At 46.0% G+C, this 27,281-nt stretch overlaps 1 protein-coding gene across 4 annotated transcripts in view; it reads right to left on the bottom strand.

The window, feature by feature from the left end:
* ENOX2 (ecto-NOX disulfide-thiol exchanger 2) overlaps positions 1 to 27,281 on the bottom strand; it is a 307,163-nt gene that overhangs the window by 39,875 nt on the left and 240,007 nt on the right. For all 4 annotated transcript variants that reach the window (XM_027876196.1, XM_027876204.1, XM_027876222.1 and 1 more), the window contains 5 exons: positions 25,452 to 25,607; positions 14,295 to 14,501; positions 11,891 to 12,124; positions 9,184 to 9,396; positions 6,536 to 6,642 (listed from right to left, as the gene is read on the bottom strand). In XM_027876196.1, the coding sequence (XP_027731997.1) occupies positions 6,536 to 6,642; positions 9,184 to 9,396; positions 11,891 to 12,124; positions 14,295 to 14,501; positions 25,452 to 25,607 (917 nt within the window). The remainder of the gene's footprint in view (positions 1 to 6,535; positions 6,643 to 9,183; positions 9,397 to 11,890; positions 12,125 to 14,294; positions 14,502 to 25,451; positions 25,608 to 27,281) is intronic.

Genomic DNA, 27,281 nt, shown 5'->3' with positions numbered 1-27,281 from the left:
ACTGAGTACACAAGTGAACGGGGATATAAGGTAGAATGTGTAGTTATTCTCTTTATTATTTAGTCTACATATACTCATGTCTGTACAGGTTGCCTCCCTCGTTATGAGGTAAGCTCTTCTGTCTCAATCTCTGTCCTTGTATCCCCAGAACCTAGCTAGCTAGCACAGTGCCTGGTACATACAGTAGTAGATGCTGAAGAAATGCCTAAAGATGGATTGATAAAGGAGGTCCAGGCAAAGGGCGAGGAGATATTGGAGGAAGAATAGCTCATTCTCGCCTGGAGGAGGAGGAGTCAGGGAAGACTTTGTGGAAAAGGTGTGTGCTAAGATGATTTCTGGCTCAACTTTATTACCTATTTACTTAAGATAAGCCAGTCACATAACTATCTAGAGGCTGCAAAATCAAGCTGAGACATCAATGGCAGCTCTGGTGTTATCTGGTTAGTTCCTGCTTTGCCTCTCTATAAATTCCAGCTTGAGATATTAGGCAGAGCTCCAGTGTTTACTAGCTAGTTTTCTGTTTTATAGATCTTTCCTTACTACCATCTATTCTTTGATGTTTAAAAATTATCTCTCCTTGTTAGCTTTTTGATATTCCATTGTACTCATCCTCCCTGGGTCACCAAAACCTATACAACGTAGCCTAACCCTGATGCTTGGTCTCACTCATTTGTTTGGACATCTGAGCAGAATAAAGCTGCAGCCACACTCTCTGCATTGTAGATTTGGTGACTGAGGGTAGTACATAATCAATGTCCTCCCCCCATGATTTTACTGAGCTATCTTAAAGGAAAGGGCTTTAAGATGTGGACATGGGGAGGGTAGCAAACAGATCATTCCAGACATAAAAGATAGCATGAGTAAAGGCATGGAGAAGGGTGAGGGCAGGGTGAGCAGGGAGGGGGTGAGGGGTGGGAGGAGAGAAAGACGCACAGTAGTTCTTTTCCACATGAACAGAGAGTACAGGAGCCAGGCCAGTAGGTAAGATATGGGGGAGTCAACAAGAACGTCCATATACTATGTATAGAATTAAGTATAATATAATACAATACGATATAATATGATGTATTGTAATGGGAGTCAACACAAACATAGCAAGTAATTTCAGGGAGAGGAGGTCCTAACATCTAGGGTAATTAGGAAAGGCTTCTTTCTTATAGGAGTTAAGAAATATTTATTGTGTTATCCAGACTTCACCTGAAGACCTCCTGGTGACAGGAAACTAGCTACTTCCCAAGGTAACCCATTACATTTTGGGAGTTTTGTCAAGTGGTTTTTCATACTAGCCACAATCTGTTTCTCTGCAACACCCACCCTCTGTTCCTGGTTTCCATCTCCTAAGGCCACGCATAACAAGTCTTAACCCCTCTTTCACATGATAGTCCTAAATAACAGAAGGAGAGAGTTCATGTCCTCCCTTCTCCAGGCTAAATAACCCCAGTCTCTTCAACTGATCCTGGTACCGCCTGTTCCTCAGTTTTTTTCCCTACTGGGATAAGGATTGACATCCATCCCATGTGGCTTGAAGTTCTGCAGAGCCAATTTGACATTTACTGTTTCCTCTGATCACAAAGCACCATGTAGGGGCTTCCTTGTACTATCCCGTTAAAGAGGCAAAAAGAGACGCCCCCTAAAGGCCTGCAGAAGCAAGTTTTCCCCCTCTGGTCAAGTTGGCCATGATCTTTTAGCCTTGTTACTTTGCAAAGGAGGGCAATGCTACCAAGCTGGGTGGTCCTGGGAAGTGCCTAGCTCAAGTCCTGGCTGAGTGTCCTGTAGAGAAGTTGCTTGGAGCTTTGTAGGAATCTCTAGTTGTGACTTTAGTGGCCTGTTGGCTTTGGCACTCTTCACAATAATAAAAAGCACTCTCATTCTTAGGGTTTGATGGGTTATGGGGGGACTTTTCTCACAACTACATGATGATAGACTGATGGCAAGTGTCATCCTCAGTGGGCATTATTAGAAGGCCAAGGGATGGGCAGTGACTTGTCTGGGGACCTGAACCCAGGGCCCCTAACCACAAGTCTCATGTTCTTTCCATGGTATCCTGGGGACTGTAACTAACAATATATGCAGCATTCTGCCCTGGTAGTCCCCCACTTCTATGACATGAGGAGAGAGATGTGGTTTACTGTCTGTTCTTGAAGACTTTTGCTAGTTTTCCATTTATGTGGTGTTCAACTTCCTGTTAAGTATCTTTTCATCTCCAATACTGTACTCACATGTAGATTCTTCTTTTGCTTCTGTTTATTCTCCTCTCCATTAATCTTACTTTGTTTCTCTGAATTCCTCTTATCTGCCATTCCTCACTGCACAATAAAACTCTGTCACATTTACATACCACAGGCAGGTTTTTTTTTTTCCCCAGTCATTTCCAACTGATGGATACTCTATTTCTAGTTCTTCACTATCACAAAGAGTACTGCTATGACTATTTTGGCATATATTGGATCTTTATTTCTGTCTTTGACTTACTGGAGGTATACGCCCAAATAGTAGGTTCACTGGGTCAAACAATACGGACAGTTAGTTACTTGCCCTGCATAATTCCATTTTCCATTTATTTTTTTTAAATTATTTTTAGGCAATTGGGGTTAAGTGACTTGTCCAGGGTCACACAGCTACTAAGTGTCAAGTGTTTGGTCTGAGGCCAGATTTGAACTCAGGTCCTCCTGACTTCAGGGCTGATGCTCTATCCACTGCCTCACCTAGCTGCCCCATAATTCCATTTTCCAGAATGGCTAGACCAATGGGCAGTTCTACCAACAGCATATTAGAGTGCCTCTCTTGCCACAGTCCCTCCAACACTGACCATTTCTAGTTATTGGTCATCTTTGCCAATTTGTAGGGTGTGAGGTGAAATTCTATGAGCTGGTTAATTTGCCTTTCTCCTATTATTAGTGATTTGGAGCATATTTTCATATGACCATTTAGAGTCTGCAATTCTTCCTTTGAAAATTGCTTACTGATTATCTCTTAGGAAATTACACATTTATGCCACATCTGGATATCAGGCTTTTTTTCATAAGCTGCAGCTTATGTAATTGCAAAGTAGTTTAAACTAGAGCCCCATGGGCTAGAAATGCATTAGCCACCTCCTTTACCCCTACTAAAAGGAAACCTTGTACCAGAATGTTCTAGAGCAGCTAGAAGGAGGAAATGGATTCACTTTTTTAGAGTGGGAGGACACATGTAGCTCATTCATGCTGCTGGGAGAGGAGCCTGGGAACATGTAGGCAAATGCTTAATACTCCATTTGCATTTGCATAATGTACTTTAAAAAAAAAACAACCTTTCACGCACATTATCTCCTTGGATTTTTCATAATAAGTACAAGACATAAAAGAGCAGGGACTAATCTCTCCACTTTACAGATTTGGAAACTGAGGTCTCAGAAAGGCTTATGTAGGATCACAATGCAACATGGTATAGAAGAAAAAGTGCTGACTGTGGAGTCAGGAGACCTGAGTCCAAGTTTTTGTCCAGACATTTACTAGCTGTGTTACCCTGGACATGTCCTTTCCATCTCTGAGCCTCAAAACTCTCCTCCTTAAAGGGGGCTAAGGATACTGGCATTGCTGATCTTAGAGGGTTGTTGTGTTTGTTTGTTTGTTTGTTTTTGCTTAGGCAATCAGAGTTAAGTGACTTGCCCAGGGTCACACAGTTAGTAAGTGTCAAGTGTTTGGTCTGAGGCTGGATTTGAACTTAGAGGGTTGTTGTGAAGAAAGCACTTTGCAACCCTTAAAGTATTAGAGAAGAGTGTGCTACCATCATCACAGAGATGAGAATGGCCAGCAGATCACCATGGCAGGGCTGGATCCCAACTCCTAGCTTTGTGACCTTTCGAGTAAACCCTGCTGAATAAGTCAGGGAACACAGGAAAGGCATCCACCAAGTTCTAGCTAGGGGAGAGGCTGAGCTGGGGAAAGAATGCTGGGATGTGGTTCTACAAGCCTGAGAAATATTAGAGGCCCAGAGTTAAGAATTGGAATTGAGTCGCATGAGTGGAATTGTGCCCTAGGATGGGGGGAGGGAAGCAGCTTTGGAGTGAAATTCTACAAGGGGCTGCTCATGTGGTTTGAGAGGCTCAGGCCTGACTGAGTAAGGGGCGTCTCACTGCTTCCATGGATTTGTGAGTTCGTCAGTGTGAGGCTCTGGGCTACTGAATATCCATGCCATGGGTATCCATGCAGTACTTGGCCTAGCTATGTGCTGGCCCTCACTGTTGCTATGGGACTGGCCCACCTTCTTTTCTGATCATACATTTCCTGGTGGCTTCTAGTTACTTCCTGCATATGATTTATTCTATGCAATATGCTGGAGCTTACTTATATCCACTGTGTCTCTATTACCCCTTGGGGCACCCACAATTCTGATTCTTCAGAGAACGTTGTGTTCCATGATTTGCAACCATATAGCAGCATCACCAGAAGAATATGGTTAAAAGAATGTCTGATTATTAATACCAAGTAAGGCTCAAAATAGGGAGATGTATGTTTGAACAAAGTGTTGGCTGCTATCATGAAGGATGTCCTGTGCAGTCTTGAGAGGGATTTCCTGTGCTCTTCCTGTGAGTTACTGTTTATGGGTAGCACTGTGTTGATTACATCGAACCCCAAAACACTACAGAGCCTCCCTGATGATCTTAGATCCACAATCACTTAAGAGTTTAGCCTAACAATCTACACAGGACAAAACAAGTGGATAAAGAATGCCCATTGTCTACACTGTCACACAGTTCAATAGATACTCCATCAAGTGAGTCCATCATTACATCTATCTTGAGCAGGTATTACAGATTAACAATGAACTGGGCTCAGAACTGAATGGATAAAAGGAGGATAGTGGGCTGTATTTTTTGGGGGGGGAAGCCAGGCAGCATTTTCAAGGATTACAAACTGCTCCTGGACACAAATTCGCAGCTTTTTCTTTTTTAAACATACAATTCTTCTGAGTAAGAGATTTTACAGAATAGCAGAGAGGGTAGAGATTTGGATGTAGTGGAGTGGAAAGAATTGGGCTCTTCAGCTCCCAAGGCTTGGAATCAAGTGTCAGCTCTGCTTTTACTAGCAGTTTGACCCTAGGCAGGTTCCCTCCCTTCTCTGTTTCCTCATCTGCCCAATGAGGATAACAATACCCTACCTACCACCTCCGTCATGAGGCGACAAGACATATGAATGTACTTGGTAAAGATAAAGTATTATTTAAGTATTAGCATCCATTTCTATAAGATTAATTGAGGTCGATATGTGTTTTTCCAGCAGCCCTCTTGGTGAAAACAAACCTTTCCACATCTTCATTTCTCAGTTCTGATTTCGATCACATACATCCCTGTCATATTTCCAGGGCCATACAGAAAATCTCACTCTGGCTTCAGCGTAGACATGGGTTATCTTTAATATGAAATCAGAGTAAGCCCAGCGGAAGGTCCTCTCCAAAAGAGCTTGGCCAGCTTAGTGCTCTGGGGTGACTAGGCAGCATCCACATGTGACTGCCAGGACTTTTGAATAAGTAAATCATTAGACCTCCCATCTCTACAGCACTTTAAAATGGACAAAACATTCTCTTCAAAACTGCCCCATGGGGTAGGTATTGAAAAAAGTATCAACCCCATCTTACACAGGAGAAATCCCAGAATTACAGAGTTTCAGAATTAGAAAGGGCCTCAGCAGCATTTAGTCCAACCCGTGCCTGAAAAAGAATTCCCTTGCCAACATTCCTTAGCCTCTGCTGGAAGCCTTCCAGTGAGGGAGGGTGGCCCATTCCATTTTGGGACAGCTCATTATTAGGAAGTAGGGTTTTTTTCCCTTTAAATCAAGCTGAAATTGGCCTCTCTGCAATTCCCTCCCCCAGTTCCTGATTCTCCCCTTTGAGGCCAAACAGAACAAATCGAATCTCTCTTCCACACTTGGAGACAGTGGAGTCTTCTCTCCTCCAGGCTAAACATTCCCCCATTTCTTTAACCTTTCCTCATATTGCCTGGACTTCAGGCCATTCATCATCCTAGTTGACCTTCTCTGGAGACTCTCTACCTTATCAATGTCTTTCCTAAATTAAAATGACCTGCCCAAGGCCACACAGCTTGTCAATGGCAGAGACAGGATCTGAGCCCAGATTTCCTGCCTCTAAATCGAGCGATCTTTCCACTCTATCACGTAAATATGATAGAGGCCCAATCTAATTAAGCCCAGGGTATTCATTATTGCTGGTGTTAATCACAGGGTATTAATTATCACATGAGTCTCACTAGCTCAGAGAGGGGGAGCCTTAGCATGATCCTGGCCCTGTTCCCACTACCAAGCTTTCTGTTCAGTAGAATGGACTCGAGGCAAGCCAAGTGCATTTATGACCTTTTTAGTGCTGGGAGGTTGGAGCATGAGACAAGTTGAAACACATATCCTATGGCATTTCAATAGGGCCTTGTTGTGAATATGGCAGCAGGCAACTACTTAACTCCCAGCTAACTTCCCAATCAATAGGCTGTTAAGGAAAGAGACTGTCCCTGGGGTGGGGGCTAAATAGACTAAAAGTTACCAACCTCAGCTTGTTTGCACCACACACTGATGTTCTTACGCTGGGCCTTGGTGAAATGGTCCCATGCTTTCTGTTTGGAGGCGGAGTGGTAAACGGCCACTATCTGCTCAACTGCAGGATGAGGCCGACGGGTCGCATGGAGCCAGAATGTCATCCAGAGAGGGCAGCAGAGAGAGGAACAAAGGAGAGAGGGAAAGAGAGAGAGGGGAATCAGGCAGATGGCTTAAGCTGCACCCATTTGCTACTGCCCTCTACTCTAGTGGGCTAGGCCATGGCCATGCTCAGCAGAGGGAAACTCAGAAAAGGGGGCTAGGAGGGCTGCCCCCTCAATAGCCAACTGGAGGAAAGGGAACTCAACAAGTGACTGTGGTAGAGTGGAATATGTGCTGGTAAGGGAGTGGTGTGACACTGGATGAGTCCCTTTCCCTCAGTGAGCCTCAGTTTTCTCATTTATAAAATGGGGACAGTAGCCCTCAAACTGCCTACCTCACAGGGGTACTGTAAGAAAAATGTGTGGAAAGTTTGAAAGGAAAGCCGAGTTGGTGGGATTTGTGACAGCTCAAGGGGGAGGGAACACTGGAGTAGCAGAGGATGGTTCCAGAATGGGGGAGCTGGAAAGACCATCTGGTCAGGGCTCATTGGCTTTTCAGCTGGAACAGGCCTCAGAGCTAACAGTTTAACCTCAAGGGCTGGGATGGCATTATCACAGTGCCTGATAAACATCTGGGGAACTGAAGTAAACTCCTTTAGAGGAAGAAACTGAGGCCCAGATGGGAAAAGGGACTTGCCCAAGGTGGCAAAGCCAGGAATAGAACCCAGGGCTTTTAGGAAAGTCATCTTGTCTTGTTGTTGACTTTCTCTTTTTGTCTCATCTAAAGTAGAAAGGTTTACTGTAGTGAGCAATGAGATGAGATGAGAGAAAGAGAAGAGAGGAGAGAAGAGATGAGGGGGAGGGAGTGGAGAAGAGGGAAGGGGGGAGAGAGGGGAGAGAGACAGAGAAACAAGAGGGAGGGAGAGACAGAGATTCCTTCCTTCATGGCTGCAGCTCCTCCACAGGCCAATTGGCCACACTGGTCCTTCTAAGTACAGTTGGGTACTTCCTCTGTTTTTAAATGCATTAGAGGCGAATCCCAGTTCTCTTTTTCCACTGACACCCACCTTCCAAAACAGATGGATTTGATCCCAGCCCCGCCTCAGCAGGCTGGCTGAGATGGTGAACTGGTTTGTCAGGAAGGACACTGCAGCGTGGGAATGCTTTGTAGGACTCATTAAAGGGTATCTGGTAAATGGGATCACAAGAAGTAAACCAATGGCCCTGGTGGGACAACCTAATGTCTCTGTTCCTCAACTTATCCTGATATTGTTTCATTCTTTGTCTGAGGATATCCAGTGCCAGGTACATGGCAGGTTTGTTGTTTGACTGATGGATTGATCAAGTGCTTTCTCTTATTGCTTCCTTACTCTGTGGGCTTGGAGACTTCTGAAGTCCACAGCCATATTTGTTACAGATTAAAAATGAACAACAAAAAATCCACTCTAAGCCAAATGACACCTGTCGCAGGATTAGGACTCTATGCAGGCAAAGTGAAGCTTGCGTGCTTACAAAAAACACCTCTCTAAGAGTCTCTGGGGGAATGGATCCCTCCCTAAAAAGTCTAGATCCTGTATCTCCATCCAGAAACTGTTCAAAAAATGTTTTCTTCCTTCAAGGAGCCATGATTTTATTAGTGTGAGGACTCCTTCCACTCAAGGAGATGGCAACCCCTTTATGTTTTAGGAAATGGTCTTCATGAGTTGTTGTGGTAGAAAAATTGATGGACAGCCTGGTGCTGAGGCCTCCTCCCCACTGAGCCTGACTGGGACTCCAGTGACAAATATACAGGCCATTACTGGATTTACATTCAAAGTCTTTCCAGTCTAGTAAGGCCTAGCAGAGCCCAGGGTAGACATCAAAGGACTAGAATGGGCTCACAAATAATCCCTGAGAAATGATCCATTAACATGGGCCTCACATGAGATGTTGGGGCTTGGCTTGGCTTTAGAGCCACATTTCTCTGCACAAACAGACAACTCATTTCCTCCCCAGGGGTGTCTCCCATGCTCCACAAAGGAGGTCAGAGGGAAGGAAGTTCAGGGTCAAAAGCAGAAGCATCCCGCTCAATCAATCACTTTGTCCAAGGTCACTGTATGGTCCACTAAAGGAGTCCCTGCAAGTCCATTAGAAGATAATGACCTCAAAGGCTGATGCCTTCTCTTTCCCTTGGTGACTAAATTCGGAACTCACCTCCATGGCCTGTGCTGGTTGTCAACTGACCTCAAATACAGATGAAAGTGCAAACAAATGGCATAGGGAGGGACCACCGTCATGGTTCTCACTGCCCCCAAGGAGATGAGGTGGATGTACCACAGAGACTCCATTCAGGAGATGATCTTGCTTTTACGCTTGGGGAATTGACTCCATTACTCGAGTAACTAACTTGAGTAACTAATTGACTCAATTGTCTTGCGCAACTAATGGAATAAGTCAACCAGGAAGGAATTAAGTGAGCTGGCTCACGATCTCAGAACACACATATTGTTTCTGTGCCAACTCAAAAAGATGAGTGATGGAGTGCTGCCCCTTCCCCCGTCCATCCCCAGAGCACGACTCACATTGGACGAGGATCCCTGCCAGGGCCTGCTTGAACTTCTCCTTGGCCTCCTCCATCCCCTTCTCATGAGCTGCCTTCTCATTGACCAGGCGGCGGATATGGCTGTTGGCCGACTGGATCATGGAGTAGAAGTTATTGGCGCTTCGCCTGTTCACCTCGCCACGCTCTATCCAGGTCAGCAGTGTCTGCACTGCTTCAGAAAATTTGGAATCATCTGAGGAAAAGGAAGAATCTTTTGAGTCATCTCAGCTGGTCAGGTCCCAACCTATCCATTTCCCCAACAGGCTGGATCCTCTAGGACAAGTGTTAGGGACAACTCAGCAGGGGTTCTCAAAGCACGGCCACAACATCCTCCTCTTCCTCCTCACAGGGGTTTACAAAAGCGCTGCTAGGGGGAGGGTCATTTCTTCTTTTTAAGGGGTAGGAATAGGGATTGGACCTAACTCTTGGATGAGAAAACTCTCTCTACCAGTGGAGGTTGGAAGCTTATAGTCTAGGAGAGTTAGTTGCCTTGAGCAATGAGAGGTCAGGTGACTTGCACATGGTCATATGGCCCCAGCGTGATATAATCATAGGAGAGACCTTGAATGGGGTCTTTCAAGCTTGAAGACCAGCTCTCTGGCCATTATGCCATGCTTGCTTTCTTTTGACAAAATCCTTCCTAACACTGAAGCTTTACCCCTTTCCTAGTGTTGCTCCATTTGGGTATAAACCATACATGGGTTTTCAGGGAACTTCTCACTTCTATAATCCTGTGATGTGATACACATCAATATGGCCCAGGGTCAATGCCTTTCTCAGTGTGGGCACTGCCCTCTCTCTAACCCCTGATATAGATTACAATCCCTCCGAGTCTTGGCACATGATCTGAGAAAATGGCCATCACCCAGTGGACAAGTCATCATTCTGGTGAAGGGCCTGTCAATCACCACCCATTGATTAAGCTCCAGGCCCTGGGCTCCATGCTTGACCTGCACAGATCCAGATTCCAGCAATCATTCAAATATGAAAATGAAAAAAATTTATTCTGATTTCATATAGCTGTAGAGTAGATGAGATTTCATGACCCCATTTGGGGTTTTCTTGGCAGAGATACTGGAGTGGTTTGTCATTTCCTTCTCCAGCTCATTTTACAGATGAGGAAACTGAGGCAAGCAGAAGTAAGTGACTTGCCCAGGGTCATACAGCTGGTAAGTGTCTGAGGCCGGATCTGAACTCAGGAAGAGGAGTGTTCCTGACTCTAGGCCGGGTGTTCTGTTCACTGCAGCGCCATCTAGTTGCCCTGCATACACAGAGAGCTAAATATATATAATAGTGCATGATAAGTAGGCAGCTAGGTGGCATAGTGTATAGAGGGCTGAGCCTAGAGTCAGGAGGAACTGAGTTCAGATCTGGCCTCGGTCACTTACCAGCTATATGACCCTGGGCAAGTCACTTACTTCTGCCTGCCTCAGTTTCCTCATCTTTTAAATGGGGACAATAACAGCACCTACCTCCCAGGGTTGTTGTGAGCACCAAATGAGATATTGGTACAGTGCCTGGCACATAGCAGAGGCTATATAAATGTTAGCTATATGTTTATTAGAGAGGGCATGAACAAAGTGCTATCAGAGCTAAGTTTATTATAGGCTATAGATCTGGAAAGGACCTTCAACATCACCTAGTCCAGTCCCATCATTTTGCAAATGATAAAACTGGGGATCAAAGTGCTTAAATGACTTGTCCAAGGTCACATACCTAGTAAGTAGCAGGCTGAAGGAGGAAGGTCATTCTCCACATTGGAAAAGGATAGAGGTAGCTAGGTGGTACAGTGGACAGAGCACCCCGCCCTGGAGTCAGAAGGACCTGAGTTCAAATCTGGCCTCAGACACTTACTAGCTGTGTGACCTTGGGCAAGTCGCTTAACCCCGATTGCCTCCAAAAAAATCTCCCAAAAAAACACTGGAAGGGGACAGAGAAGGCTTTTGTAGTTGGGTTTTAAGGGACAGGAATCAGACCTGGGATGTCATTGGTATAGGGAACTCTCAGATCAGGAGGAAAGGAGGAGACTCCCATTACCAAGACAGGTCAGCACCTCCTCCATAATCTCTGGTCCTCAAGGTCCCCCTAGAAGGCTGAGGAGTTCAGTGACTTGCCAAGGGTCATACCAGCAGGATGTGTCAGAGGCAAGGCTTGAACCCCGGGCTTCCTGACTTCAAAGCCAGCTTTCTACCCATTACACCAGGCTATCCCCCCAGGGCAAACTTGCCGTAAAACAAGGGATGAAGACTTGAAGAGGCAAAGAGAGTGGGGGAAGCTATCCCAATAATTGGGAAAGAGCAATGAGAGAGGGCCCAGAGTATTCTTGGGGAAAAGAAGGTGCTTTAAGACTTTAAAGTGTCCACAAACATCGGCCGTCATTATCATCTTCATCATTAGCAACAAAGCAATTCATTTTAATTAATTCCTAACATTTCTAACAAAGTATTATCCAGCAGAACTGGAGTCCACAGGATGTAGCAGACACTAAAAGGAGATCGACATGGAAAGGCAGGCTGGTGCCAGGTTGTAGACAGCCTTGAATGCCAGGCAGAGGAGCCTGAATGGAACTCAGGAAGAACTAGGGAGCCATTGCACATGTGTGAGCCAAAGAGTGACATGATTTTGATGAGATTGGTTATCTTCACTAAAAAGGGAGATAGACACCCACATGTAAGAAGAGCCTTTACCTTTCAGCTTCTCTGCCATGACGCTGCATTCATGGTCTGAATAATGAACTACAGGAGGGGGAGATGGAGGACGGAAGCGCTCTTCTTCCATGCGGCGGCGGTGGCGCTCCTCCCGGGCGAGCATGCGCTGCTTACACTCCCATTCATACAAATCATCCCGAGCCTGGGCAAAATCCACATGGAGGCGGCCCGTGTCCTTCTTGTCAGTGCTTGACCCTAAGCGGATGCGGTACCCTGATGGCCAGAGAAAGGGAGGGGGTGAAAGCAGCTTAGCACAGAAACTGGTACCCACCTACAAGGCTCTGTAGAACTTGGGAAGGTTCAGAGAATTAGGGCAACCACAGCATCGGCCCCATTTTAAAGATAAGAAAACTGAGCCTCAGAAGCTTGCTTCCACGGTCCCATGATTAACTGATGGCAGAGCCAGGATTCAAGGCCAGGGCTCCTGATCACAAGTCCTACATTCATTTTGCTATATCACGCTGTCTTTTACTAACTCCCACATAGCATACAGCCTGATTGCTAAGGTTCCTTCCACCTCTAAAGACTGATCACAATGGAACTATACTACTGGATTAAAAAGGATCTCTGACTCTTGGCAGAAAGGCTGTGATGGTCACAGAAGTTCCAAGCATGAAGGGTTCACAGGGGCTGGTGAGTCCAACCCATACTCAACAGGTATCCTTGGCAGAACATCCCCAAGTGGGCGTCAGGCCTGTGCTTGGGGCCCTCTGGGGAGGGGCAACCCTCAACTCCACAGGGCAGCCCAGTCCACCTTGGGACAGTTTTCAAGGGAGAAGTTTTTCCTTTTGCTTTTTTGCACCTTCCCTCCTCGCTTCAAATGCCTGGACGCAACTGGCACGTCCCCTGGGTCTTCTCTTTGCCAGGCCAAACATCCCATCCCAAGTCCTTTCAACAGATCTTTGGATGGTATGATCTCAAAGCTCTTTATCCTCCTTGTCATGCTTTTAGAAATGCTGCCTGGCTTACCAATGTCCTTCCTGAAATGTGCCCTCCCTCCCACAACAGAACACTACGTTCCAGATGTGTTCTGATCAGGGTGGAGTATAGTGGCACGTGACCTCAGCCTAGTTTTAAAGCCCTATTCTCTGGGGGATGCTGACATCACTGCCCATTGTGCAGTCTAGATCATATCCGGTCCACAGCCCTGGTCAGAGCAGAGAGGCAGCTGGTGTATCAGAAGCAGCAATGGAACCACAGTTCAAAAAAACATGGAGTTGAAGCCCATGTCTGATCCTTAGCAGCAACGCGGCATCAGTCAGGTAACTAGCCACTCTGGGTCTTAGTTTCTTTATCTGTAATATAGGCATAACAGTCCTATACCTGGATATGCTAGAAAGATCATTGGACCTGGGGTCAGAACACTGATTCCTATCCCAGTTCTGCCATTTACAAGCTTGGTGACTTTGGGCAAGTCATTTATTTACCCTCTTTGAGTTTCAGTTTCCTTATGTGAAAACTGGGGTATGAGTGAGCCACTGCCTGTCACCACTGATGCCTTGCAAGCACCTACATATAAATCCTATATCATATTTAATCTGAATAAATGCAAAGTTAAAAACAACAATGACAACAATAATACACCCAAATGTGGGATGGTGGGAATGCCCAGGCAGGCTGTATGCAAAAGATCTGGGGGCTCTAGTGAATTGCGCTGGGAGGTGGCAGGCCAAAGCTGCTGACTTCAGGTTGTGTGTCCAGAGCCAGGGAAGCTACTCTGCCCATGGAGCACCAGATGTAGTCACGGGGTCCCCATTTTAGGCTGGATGGTGTCCTGAGGAGGACAACTGGCCTCCCTGAGGTGCTTCCTTAGTCTAACGGTGGCACTGATTTCTCTCACATTTTATGGCTTGCAAAGTGCTCTCCTCGATACAAATTCATGAGGCAGGTAGCACAAGTGTTGTTGACCCCATTTGGTTTAGGAGGAAACCGAGGCCTCAAGAAGGATTATAGCATCCTAAAGCCGGAAAGGACCACAGAGGCCTAGATCTAGTCCAACCCACTCATTTTATAGGAGAAGAAACTGAGGCTGAGGGAGGGAAATGGACTCACCCAAGGTCACACAGCTAGCAAGTGGCAGAGCTGGGATTTGAACTCGGAGTCTTCTGATTCCAAATCCACTGTCGTTTCTACTATATCATGTTGCCTCTAATGTGAATCTCCCAGATGTCAACAGAGGTTAGGTTAGTGAGTGGTGGATGGAGAACATGCAAGCAGAGGGAAAGGGGCTGGCCAGACCAACAAGCTGAAAAGAATCCTTAGAGGAGAAGATGTGGGAGAACTTCACACAAACCATCCCTGCAGCAGACGCATGGATGCCCTCGACTGTGTCCCCTCATACTCTGCAATCAGTGACCACAATCACTAGGCCGCAGACACCTACCAGAGAGATAGAGGGCTTTGTCCACCATGAACTCCTCAGCAAAGCGAATGTGGCAGAAATTTTTCTTGCTTTTTCGGATAGCAATGATTTCCCCACATTGCTCAAACACTTCTATGATGATCTGCTCCGTTCCATTCTCTGGAAGACCTCCTACAAAGACTGTTTTGCATCCTGGTGGTCTCTCCCGGGTTGCAGGTGGTGGAAGATCTAAAAAGAATGGAAATAGTGGTTGGAATGAAAATGGATGCTCAGGATGGGGCCCCCAAGGATTGGCTCCCTACTGTGGATTCACAGAATCTCTGAATCAAAAAGAGTCTCATTTATTTCTTCCTACCTCTGTGACTTTGGGCAAGTCACTTCACCTCGATGGCCTTGGTTTCTTTGCCTGCAACATAATCTCTAAGATAATCTCTAAGAGCCCTTCAATCAAAATTCCACGACCCTGTGATCATCAAAAAGCTGCCATGTATGAATTAGGAGATGGATTCTAGGCATTTATACAGCACCTACTATGTGCCAGGCACTGTACCAATATTATCTCATTTGATCCTCTCAACAACCCTGGGAAGTAGGTGCTGTTATTGTCCTTGTTTTATAGATGAGCAAACTGTGGTGAGAAAAGGTTAGGTGACTTTCTCAGGGTTCACACACCTAGTAAACATCAGAAGCTAGATTTGAACTCAGGACTTCTAGACTCTAAGCCCAGTGCTCTGTCCACTGCTCCACCAGTTGCCAGACTGAAGGTTTGGTAGAGGCTAATACAATCACAACAACAATAATAATTACTGGCATTTCTATAGTGCTTTACATCCATTGTTTTGTTTGAGCCCCACAACACTTTTGCTTGTATCCCCAGCTACCTAGCATTGTGCCTGGAACATAATAGGTACTTAAATACTTGTTGACCAACTGATTTAAGAAACTTCTTTTCGGTTATGTGTTGGTGGGTTTATGAGAATCTCATGTGGTTCCAATCCTAAGCCTGAACCACCAGATTGACCTGGGTTGGGTTTGGCCAGAATAGGGTAAAAAATGAGTCTTAATTATCTTTGTCCCACAACCTAGCACACAGTAGGTGTTTAATAAACAGTTGTTGAATAAATGAGCTCACTTAACACTTGGGCCCTTTCTAACTTACTGCATCATCACCATTTGTGTTGAGCTCTTACCCCGCTACAGAGCTGGGAGCTCCATAAAGGCAAATATTTACATAGGCCTTCACTCACCCGACTGGACTTGAAGGAAGAGTCTGAAGAGTGCTTGGATCTGCCTGGAGCCTGGCATGTTGCCAGGCACACAGTAGGCACTTAATCAATGGCTGTTAAAAAGAATGAATGAAGAAAGCAAGCTCATTGTGGAAAATTGCTAACTCTGGTGAAAGAAGTTTCCCAAACTGAGTCACTCTGAATCTGCTTTAGGAGATAATTCTCCTGCTTCACAATGTACTTTCTACCCACTCAGGCAGTATTCAGTGGTTGTCAAGCCTGCCGATTCCCCTGCCACTGTTTACAGGTATCAGAGTGTTTCTAGTCAAAATTCTTGATTGTCGCTCATCAAGAAGAGGTGTGTGGGTAACTAGGTTTTCTGGGTGTAGGTTTTAGATCTACAAGGATTGATTTTGTGTAATCCAATCTTTTCATTTAATTCTTGCCAGGACTCAGCTACAGATTTTTAAAGAGCTTTAGTCTCAAATGAAGGAGCAATGAAACCTGGGGCCTTTCTATAAATGAGGAAGCTGAGGGTGGTGACCAATATAGGGGCTGCCCCATGTCATGGGGTGAGCGCTGGAAAGGATTTTAGACATCATCTAATCTAACACCACCCAGCCCCCTCCCCCCATAAATGGCCTCCAGGGAGGCCAGGTGAGAAAAGTGAGTTGGGGAAGGGGGAAATGACTTTCCCACAGTCATGTTGCTAGTAAACAGAGCCAAGATTTGAAACCAGGGCCTTCTTGGTTTCATTGGAATCTAAATTGAGGCCTATTTCCATTACACTGGGGATGAGGATGAGGATAATAATAATGTCTAGCATTTATATAGCACTTTAAGGTTTTGCAAAATGCCCTGAAAATATTCTCTTATTTTATCCTTGTAACAATCCTGAGAGGTAGGTGCTATTATTATCCTCATTTTACAGATGAGGAAACTGAGGCAGGCAGAGGTGAAGTGGCTTGTTTAAGGTCACAAAGCCAGCTACTTTCTGAGGCCAGATCTGAACTCAGTCCAATGGCTTCTCTTCTGTGCTACCTAGTTACTCTGTTTGTGTCCCCAGACTCCTGTATTTCCAAAATCAATCCCTCAGACATTTAAACAACTCTTATGAAATGCAGAAGCCTGGTGGCCATGAGGCACACCAAGATGAAAATGACAGGGAGCTTACAGTCTACTTGGAGGGTAATATACAAGCTGGAATGTGTGAGGAGGAAAAGGGAGATCCAGACAAAGTACCCTAATAAACATGGAGGGGAAGAGAGATGGCTTTCAGGTGAGGGGATCAGGGAAGTCTTCAGAGAGGAGGTGGCACCTGACTTAGGTCTTAGAGGAGGAGAAGAGTTTCAATAGGTAGAGAGGAAGAGCAGGCAGATACATTAAGAAGAGTAATAATAGATTGTTGGTGTTGTTGAGTCGTTTTTCAGTCGTGCTGGCTCGTGGTGACCCCATTTGGGGTTTTCTTGGCAAAAACATGAATGGTTTGCCACTTCCTTCTCCAGATCATTTTACAGATGAGGAAACTGAGGCCAACAGGGTGAAGTGATTTGATTAGGGTCATACAACCGGTAAGTGTCTGAGGCTGGATTTGAACTCAGGTTTGAACTCCTGACTCCAGGCTGGGTGCTCTATCTACTGCACCACTAGCTGCCCCTGGCACATAGCAGGTATTACATAAATGTTATTGTTATTAATAACATCATAGATTCAAAGTTGGAATGGACCTTAGAAGTTAAGTCCAAAAAAAAAAAAGACATAAAGTCTAACCCATTTCACAGATGAGGAAACTGAGGACCAGGGAAATCAAATGGAAAGTAGAATTGGAGTAGAAGAGGGACAGGCCAGGCTGGGGAGGAATAGAAGTGATCTGGACAGGGATGGCAGAATAGGAGGGTACACAGCTAGGTCCTGGTTAGTGCAAATAATGAATCCCTTGAAGTGGTCGCACGCATTTGAATTCTCACTATTTGAAACTGTAATTCTGTAAATTGTAGAGGGCATGTAGTTTACATGCAGGCCAGTAGACTAGGATGACAGGGGTTGGGGTGTCAATGAGCAGGGGGAGGGGCTGGCTAGCTAAAGGGGAGGGGCCTTGCTTGAGTTGTCGACACTCAGCCAATGACAGAGCAGGAAGAATGAACTGACCTCAAAATTCTAATCCGCCTGTTTTTGTCACAGAATGTTGGTATAGCAACATAAGGTCGCCATAGCAGTGTGGACCCTCACAAAGCAGCCCCCTCACTGCCTTCCCTGGACTCCTCTCAGAGGCACTGCAGACAGGGAAGTGGGTAAAAGGGCAGCAGCATCGCCCTCACCTCGTACCCTTCACAAACAGCCTTAGAGCCTCTGAGATGGTGTCAGCAGAGCGTCGGGCAGGCAGAGGAGAAGGCCCTGAGGTGCCCTGGCCTGACGGCCATCCATGAGGACATTTTCAGCATTCCCCGCGCGGTGGTGCTGATGGCAGAGGTGATTCGGGGGCCAGATCGCTGCCCATTCCAGTGGCCAGTCCAAGGTGTTTCCCAGCCCCTCCTGAGGATGTCCAAAGTGTTCCAGGCAGTGAAGAAGATGACAGAACACAAACAACTCGACATCACAGGCGACCACCACCCTTCTTCAACAGAAGACATGGAGGATTTGGTTGTGGAGGAGATGGAAGATATAGAGGGACGCCCAATTTAATGGCCTTTCCTAGGCGGCCTCAGGCCCTCATAAATGGCCTCCAAGGAGCATTAGGTGGTGGAGGGGATAATGTGACTAGAGCAAGACGTTTACGTTTATGAGCATTCTTTCCTAGGTATTTTTGAGCCTTCTTTATTGGAGTAATCTATTAAATTAAATTAAATTAAACACAACACTCTTGGTTTCTAACGACAAAAAATGTTCTGCCTTATTCAGCTTTAATTCATCCTATAAAGTCCCTCTGGGAATTCAGTTAGTCAGTTGATAAACATTTATTAAGTGCCTACTATGTGCCAGGCACTGTGCTAAGTGCTGGGGATGTGAAAAGAGGTAAAAGACAGTCCCTGCCCTTGAGGAGTTCCCAATCTAATGGAAGTCGGTAACCCCACATCCTTTAATGGAGAGCCACTAATATAAGGTCACTTACAAATGGAATTTTTGGTGGGTGTGGGGAAGGAACCAGGTGATTCCAGTAGAATTGGTCAAAGGGCCCTCGGGGATCATCTAGGTCAGAGATCCTTAACCTGAGGTGTGTGGCTAGATTGTAAGGCATCGCTGAATTTGGAACTTTTGATATTTGGATAAGTACTTCAGTATAATTGGTAACCTTATTCTACAAAGGGGTTCATGGCACAAAAAAGATTAAGAACCCCCTCATTTTACAGAAAAGGAAACTGAGGTCCCAAGGTAGGATGTGACTCCACTGGGGGGGAGGGGTTACATAGATAACAAGTAACATCTCAAATGTAAAGGCTGCCTTACTGGGAACTTTCAAGTGAATTTTCTAAACTTCAGAATGATACCATCAGCCCATTTTGGATGGTGGGATTTGGGTAGAATTTAGATGGTGGGATAGTGACAAGGAAGACAGCTTGACGCTGGGTCAAAAATACTAATTTGCATCCCTGGGGCAGAGGATCCAAGCCTGATTTCAGTCCCCACCTGTAGGAGGTAATGCCATGTCCTTCACTAATATCAGATCCTTTCAAGGATGCAAGGGGCTGAAGCCCATAGGGGCTGAAGTGAACTTGACCCAGGAGCCCATAGTCACCCAGTCTTCACTGACTCCAAGTCCCAAATCAAGAGGTGAGGGCATTATTGGGATGATTTTCTACTTCTCCTGAAATAAAACCAAAAGCTGTTAGGAACTTCATAAAGTAGTGGGGCTAAGGGCCTGTGGGGCTCCAGTCACCACCAGAGGCTGGCAAAGGATCTCAGATAACCTCCTGAGAGCATGGGTAGTGGCCATCTCGGGTAATGCCAGAGGAGGGAGGAGTCGCTACCAGAAATTCTAGGCCTATCTCAGCAGCCCACTTCAGAAGATGAGTGGGGGTCATGAGTGTTAGTGATAGAGATAAAGTCAGCCCCTGAGGAGATCTGAGAAGCCAGGGAGCCCCAGCTTTTAAAGGAGCTGCAGAGATCACTCAGAAGGCTGGCTATGACTTACATGCTGAAAGTCTTTCAGATGATTTTATTAGCTAGTCCAAGACAGAAGGTCCCCTACACAATCAGTGGAGGCTGGATGTGGCTTAATGGAATCTCCAATCATTGAGAGAAATTAGAAGGCCGGGGAATCTTTATTGCTACTCTATCTACTTTCTCTTTAACTGAGCCAGCCTGATAGAGGAAAAAGATGACTTTCTCCATATACCTGGACATGACCCCCCCCCCGAGAGAGTGATGTCACAAAGCCCAGAATCTTGGGATTGTACAGAATCAGGGCTGGCAGGGTCCTTAAAGGCAATTCAGTTCAACTCAATAAGCATATATTAAATATACTAGGCATTGGTCTAAGTATATAAGGATTTACGAACTCAAGGAACTCCTGTTCTGCTGAGTTCTACATCTAGCTCAACTCCCTCATTTTACAGAGGGGCAAACTAAGGCCCAGAGAAGGAAAGTGAGAACTTAGAATTAGATAGTATTACACCTACAAGGGGCTTCAATGGTTATCTAGTCCAATCCCTTCACTTACAGAGGGAAAACCAAGGGGGCAGGAGGGGAGGAAAAACGGGTCAGTGTGCCACAGTAGACAGTACTGACAAAAAGAAAATTAAAAAAAAAGAAAGAAGAGGACTGACTCTGAAGTCCAAGGGCCTGGGTCCAAATCTTGCCTCTACTGCTTACTACCTATGTATCCTCAGGCAAGTCATTTCTCCTTCCTTGGCCTCAGTTTCCTTATTTGTAAAATAAGGGTAACAGACAAGATGATCTTTGGTGTCTCTTCCAGCTCTAAATCCTATGCTACCTATCTATGACAAACCAGCATAGTATAGTAGATGGAGCACTGGATTTAAAGTCAAAAAGACCCAAGTCTCAAATATAACTTGCTGTGGGACCCTAGGCAAGTTTCCCAACATCTCTTGGCCTCATTTTCTTCCTCTGTAAAATGAGAAGATTGGACTGGATGATCTTGTACAGTGGGCAATGAAAATATCACTATACCCATTTTACAGATGAGGAAAATGAGGCCCAGAGAGGGGCCACACAACCAATAACCAGGAGTTTTCAAACCCACATCTCCTGACTCTGAGTCCACATTTGTCTGAATGTCTGGAGTCCTCTGTCCTTTCAGGTTCTGCCCCATATGCTGCTGGTACCACACTGAGGGCCAAGAGGAGGGAGTTTGGGTCATAGCCACTGCTCTAGGGGAAAGGGTCATAAGATCTTCGATCTAGAGGCACAAGTGGCCTCTGAGACCATCTGGTCTAACCCTCTCACTTTACAGGGGAGGAAACTGAGGCCCAGGGAGGGGAAAGGACTTGCCCTGGGACATGCAGCTTGTATGTGGCAAAGGCAGGATTTGAAGCTGGGTCCTCAGACCCAGAGTTGTAAAGTGCATAGGTGGCCACCCCTGGGAAGCAACTTGTTGAGTCATGGGCACTTCCCCTATGACTAGCATTTCCAGTGTCTGTTCTCTGAGAAAATCAATAGCCCTGGACGGGGACAGCTGGGCTAACTCCTAGAGGGAGCCCTCCTGGGCATCTGGCTGAGCTACGGGAGACACATCAGACTGAGATGCCCCAAACCTCCACTGTCTCACCATGGCCACTCTCAGAAGGCAGCATGGGGTGATGGAGAGAGCACTGGATTTGGGGGCAGAGGCCCTGGCTTCACACCCTAAGTTCCTCTATTTCCTGCCAGTCAGAGGCCTTGGCTTTGAAACCCATCTCTGATGCTCACTACCTAGGTCACCTGGAACAAGGTATGCCTGCTCTCTGGATCTCAATTTCCTCACTGGACTAGATGGCCTCTGAAGTGTCTTCCAGATCTACATGATTTACTTAGGGAGAATGCTGTCTGAGCCTCAGTTTGTAAAATGAGGGGGTTGGACAAGAGGATCCCTAAGGTGTCTCCCTATTTTCTGTTAATGTTAATCTCCCTCAATCACAATTAGCCACTTTCTACCTGGGGGGTTCTTACTTCTCATCTGCAGACAAGGTGCCAGCATAATGGAGCAGGCATGGGATTTGGAGAAATCCCAAGGTCAAATGCCAGCTCTGCTGCTGACTAGCTGTGTAACTTTGGGCCTGGGAGTTTATGAAGTTAAAGCACCTCCTAGATGAGGTCAGCACCTTGCTGAGAGCCCAGAGTCCCACAGACAGTATGTGTTAGAGGCAGGGCTTGAACTCAGGGCTTCCTGGCTTTGGGGTCTGCTCCTTAGCCACTCTCCAGCAATCAGTATTCTGAAAGTAGATGTCCCATAGACATCCCCAACTCAACGTGTCCCCTCTTCTCAGGTACCCCTGTCCTGCCCATCACCTGGGCTCCCAGCCTTGGTGTCATCCTTGACCTGACTCACACTCACCCACATAGCCAAGCTGAGGTCCAAGTGGGTCATTTCTACCTTCACGATGTCTCCAATGGCACAGACACCACTTCTGTGCAGGCTCTGAAACTCACATCTCAACCCCTGCCCCAAGCTCCCCGCTGACTCCCTGCCTCAACTCTCTCCCCCCTCGAATTTGTGGTTCACTTAGCTGCCCAAGTGACTTTCCTAAAGTCCAGGTTGGACCATGTCATTTCCCTATTCAGTGAGCTCCTATTACTTGCCCCCTTCTCACCTTTCCAGTTCCACCGGCCTATTTGCAGTTCTTCATGTATAACATTCCATTTCCTAGGCGGTAGGTACAATAGTTAGAGCACTGGGCTGGAGTCAGGAACACCTGAGTTCACATCCAGCCTCAGGAACTTACTAGCTATATGACCCTGGAAAATTCACTTTACCTGTTTGTCTGCCTCAGTTTCCTCACCTGTAAAAAGGAGATAATAATAACAGTACCTCCCTCCCAGGGTTGTTGTGAGCATTAAATGAGATAACAATTGTAAAGTGCTTAGTTCAGTGCTTGGCATATAGTAGGTGCTATATAAATGCTTATTCCCTTCCCCTTCCCTCCTCTTTGCACTGGCTCTCTCCCATGCCCACAATGCTCCTCCTCCTCCTCACCTCTGACCCGTGGCTTCCTTTAAGACTCAACTCAAATGCTACTTTCTGCAGCAGGCCTTCCTCATTCCCCCCAGCTGCCAGTGCCTTCCCCTCTGAGATTACCTTCCATCAAGTCAGTATAGATCATGTATGTAGCTAGATAGTTACATGTTGTGTTCCCCATTAGAATGGGAGCTTCTTGAGGGCAGGGACTCCTTTTGTATTTTTTGCTTTTCTTTGTATCCCCAGCATTTAGCACAGTGCCTGACATATAATATATGCTTAATAAATGTTTGTTGATTGACTGACTGGCCTTAAGACCCCATGACTCTAGTAGGCAGTGACATGTTAAAGGGTGGCCACATAAAACTGTCACAGCTTTGGAAGGGAAAAAGGCTGCACTGGGACTTCCAGCGGGAGATCTCAGATCCTACTGCTAGTCCACTTGGGTGCCTGCCTTGGCCATCAACTGGCCCTCTTTCACTTAGCAAAGGGCCCGAACTATTCTGTCACCTTGCCCCATCCTGGCAGCCCTTCTGGCTGGGGCCCTGTGATCAACTTTAATTAACTTCGGGATTAACAAAGGGATCCTTTTGTAAGATGGCAGATGATAAGAGTTTCTGGAGGCTCCTGTTTGTCTTGTGAAGGCAGCTTCCAATGAGCTGCAGCCCCAACTTCAGCTCTGCCCCAGGGCCACTGCCCAAAGTGGCTCGGGGTGCAAAGTCTTCAGTGACACTGGGGTCATTTACAAAAAAGACATTTTGAAGAATTTATAAGAAATTTAAGAATTTATAAGAAAATCAAGCCCCTAGCATGGCTAGAGTCAGGAGAAACTTAGGTTCAAATCCTACCTCTGACACATACTGGTTGTATGATCCTGAGCAAGTCACTTAACCACCATGTGCTCCTGGCAATTCCCTAAGAACTCTCACTTTGGTTCAGTCTCTCTTGTTTCTCTCCCCTCGCTGTCCCGCTTGTGCCCATACCTTATCCTGATCCTGGTGTCATCTGTGGAAGTGGGCATGACTGCTACCCTCATACCTACCTCACAGAAGGAAAAGTTAGCTGGTTCTCTCTTCCTGCCTCTCAGGTACTTATTCTCTTCTCCACACCCCCTCTTTGCACTGGCTGTCCCCCCATGCCACACCAGGAGGTCGCTGCCCCAATGCAATCACAGGTCAGGACCAAACAACTGAACAAACTGAAAGCAAATTGAGAATCAGTCAGGAAGGATGATTGCAATGGTAATCCTAACACCCCCTGCCCCCCCACATGGAGCCAGAATTAGCCATAAGTGAGTGGACATATGTCACCAGAAGGGACTTATCCCTGAGAACGCGAGTGACTGCACACAAGGAGGTAGGCCAGTCATGTTCTAAGTCTGAGAGACAACAGGCAAACTCAATATCTGGCTGGGAATAAGGCAGGTCTGATTTTGGATTCACTTAGAAGAAAAAAACCATCTTTTGAAAGTATAGGCACTGAAAAAATCAATACTGTCCCATGTAACATATAAAGCGAGTTCCTGGAAGGCATGACCTGTTTCGTTTCATCTTTGCATGCCCAGCACCTAGTGGGCACAGTGCTTGACACATAGTAGGCACTTAATAAATGCTCAATGTATTGATGTTAGCCCCCATTCGAGGGAAATGGCCATTGATACATCATAACCAAACTGTATCTTCTCCCAATGAAACCTTATTGTGATGCCACCTCCCTCTCCCTTTATTCTGGTGAATTAGCAGTTTAATCTCATATCATGTTTTTGCCGAACAACTGATGGTGTTTGCCACCATCCACACATTGTCTAAATACTTTTACCATCTACCTGTTACAGGAGACAGGCTGAGAATTAACTGATTCTTTTTGTTGGTTTAGTTAAACCTGTGATTTTTTGGTGTAGAGGATTTCTGGATGAGAAAACTCTTTATAAAAATGCAGCTTGGCACCATTCCTGTGACTTAGAGACTGACCTGGAGACAGAGAAAGGCTAGGTGACTGGTCCAGTGTCACACAGACAGTATGAGGCACAAGGGGGTCCTGAACCCAGGCACTCCTGGCTCAGACTGGCTTTCTAGCCACTGACCCATGTTGTCCTTCCAACCTTTGTTGCCTGAATTTTAAGATACTGGAGTCACATCCCATGATATTCAAAACAGACATCTATACTCTGATATTAGCAAAAGTGAAGATTGATTGGTCTATGGTAGCAATTTGTTTGCATAGCACCATCTCTATTTTCTTATGTGCACTAGGTAAGTGTGTAACAGACTGAGTGTGCCCAGCCCTTACATGTGAGTTGGCCTTAGACTGGGAGCCCCCTGAGAGCAGGGACTGTCTTTTGTATGTGTTTGTTTGCATGTTGTCTCCTGCGTTAGATTGTGAGTCTTTCTGCATCTCTAGCATTTAGCAAAATGCCAGGCACATAGAAAGTGCTTAATAAATGCTTACTGACTACAAGAAGGAGAGATTACACTTAATGGAATGTTTTAGTGACCACTTTGTATCAATTATTCCCCTCTGTAGCCAAATAAATGGGTTTCCTTATCATACATTGAAGTACAACGAAGACAACCTAAAAAGGTTACAACCACCCCCAACCGGATTCTAAGATCCAGAAAGCCCGAAATAAGCTTCTCCATTCGTTGTTTTGACAGTTGCACTCGCCTCCTAGAAGACTGTTTCACTTAACCTCCAGGTTGGGCAGTATCAAGTAAACTATGGTAGGTCTGGGTAAGCCTGTACATCCATGAAGGCCTTAGGTAGGAATTCCTTTTAGAAAAGTGAACCATTTCTCAGGTACCCAGGTATGTGAGAGGAGAAATTTTGTGGCAAGTGGCTTACTTGGATTCGGTGGGAAAAGAGTGCAGCTTTTGCAGTGAATGATCTCCTTTGCCACAGGCATATCAGGAGGAATTGGAGGAGGAACGATCCCCAAGCCTGGCATCATGGGTGTGATGGGTGGGATTCCTGTCATCATTCCAAGAGCTGGATCAAAATCTAAAAGAAAAGGGGGAGACAAAGAACACGTGATGCCGCTAGCCCTTCCTCAGCAAAGGCGTCCAGGAGACGCTTTCCCAGGAAGGGCAGGAGGACCCCCTATTGTTCCCACTGATCTGTGGGAGCGCACTGCCATGATGCTGAATGGTTTATAAGCACTTTCCACACATCAGAGAAACTGAGGCTCAGAGGGATTGCTAAGGTTACCCAGTTGGTCAGTTAGTAAGCGACAGAGCCAAGGACTGACTTTGACACTCTTTTCACTATGTCACAGAAGCAGCATTCACAGGTGGGGGGATGGCCAGAGCCTCTGGCCCGATGTCCAGGCTGGCCTGTCCCAATGCTCTCTACCTCCACTGAAATGTTCCTCTCATACCTCAGAGTGACGAGGAGCTTATCCTAATGTCTCACAGGCAATGCCAGCAAAGTCCTAAGGTAACAGGTCATCCCCGGATGGAAAGGCCTTGAGGATGGGCCTGGTGGTAAACTGAGAGGCCTATCCTAGCTCAGCAGAGAGAAGTTCATCACTGGGAAGCCACGCACCAGGTAATGATGTTTCTTGATCACAGCAACTCATGAAACCATCGATTAAGGCATCAAGGGGCTGTTGTCTGCTTCCGAGGAAGGAATATCCAACTAATGAGATGACAGAGTATGGGAAGCAATGAAGCATTATTGCCTCACCAGCGCCTAGGAACTTGGGAAGGTAAAGACACAGACTACATGATAGATGGCCCATGGCAACCAAAAGTGTGACAGGGCAGCTCCCAAAGTCCCATGAGGCCCTGCTCTGGTCATGGACACTTCTGGTGCAGCCGGGTCGGGGAGAGGGTTACAGATCAGGCCCCACTGAGATCACCGGAAAGACCTGGGAAGAGTTGGCCAGGAAAAAAGAAGAGCAGTGAGTGTGTGTGTGTGTGTGTGTGTGTGTGTGTGTGTGTGTGTGCAGTGTGGTTGTGTGTATGTATGATATGTATTGTCTGTCCATATGGTGGCATGTGTGTAGGGGTTGTACATTTTGTGTGTGGTATATGTATGTGTGGTGTTGCGGGGGGTGTCTATATGGTGTTGTGCAGGGAGGTGTGTACACGTGTGGGGTGTGTATGTGTGCATAAGTGTGGTGGGTGTGTATGTGTGAAGAGTGTGTATGTGTGGTGTGTGTACATGTTATTTATATGAGTATATGTGGTATGTAGCACACAGTGTGTGTATGTATATGTATATGTGTGTGTGGTATGTATATGTTTTATGTGTATGGTGTGTGTACATATGTGTATATATAGTGTTTGGCATGTGGTATATATAAGTGTGTGGTGTGTATGTGTGGTTATATGTTTTTGTATGTATGGTATATGTGTGTTGTACCTGCTATTTGTATGTATGTGGTATGTATATGTGCTGTATGTGTGTATACGTGGAGCACGTGTGGGGTATGTATAACTGTGGTGGGTATTGTGATTTGTGAGTGTGGTGTGTGTTATATGTCTGTATGTGTGTGGTATGTGTAGTATGCATTTGTACATGTGGTACATGTCTGATAGGTGTATATGTGGTATGTATATGAACAATGTGTATGATATGTGCATATATGTATAGTGTGTATGTGGTGACTGTCATGTACAGATTGTGGCATGTACATGGTATGCATGTGTCATGTGTGTATAAGTGTGGTGC

This window comes from Vombatus ursinus, unplaced genomic scaffold (assembly GCF_900497805.2).
Source record: "Vombatus ursinus unplaced genomic scaffold, bare-nosed wombat genome assembly UNPS02004063.1, whole genome shotgun sequence".
NCBI classification, from domain to species: Eukaryota; Metazoa; Chordata; class Mammalia; order Diprotodontia; family Vombatidae; genus Vombatus; species Vombatus ursinus.
The sequence above is the reverse complement of the archived record's forward strand: the minus strand, read 5'-3'. Positions and strand labels throughout refer to the sequence as shown.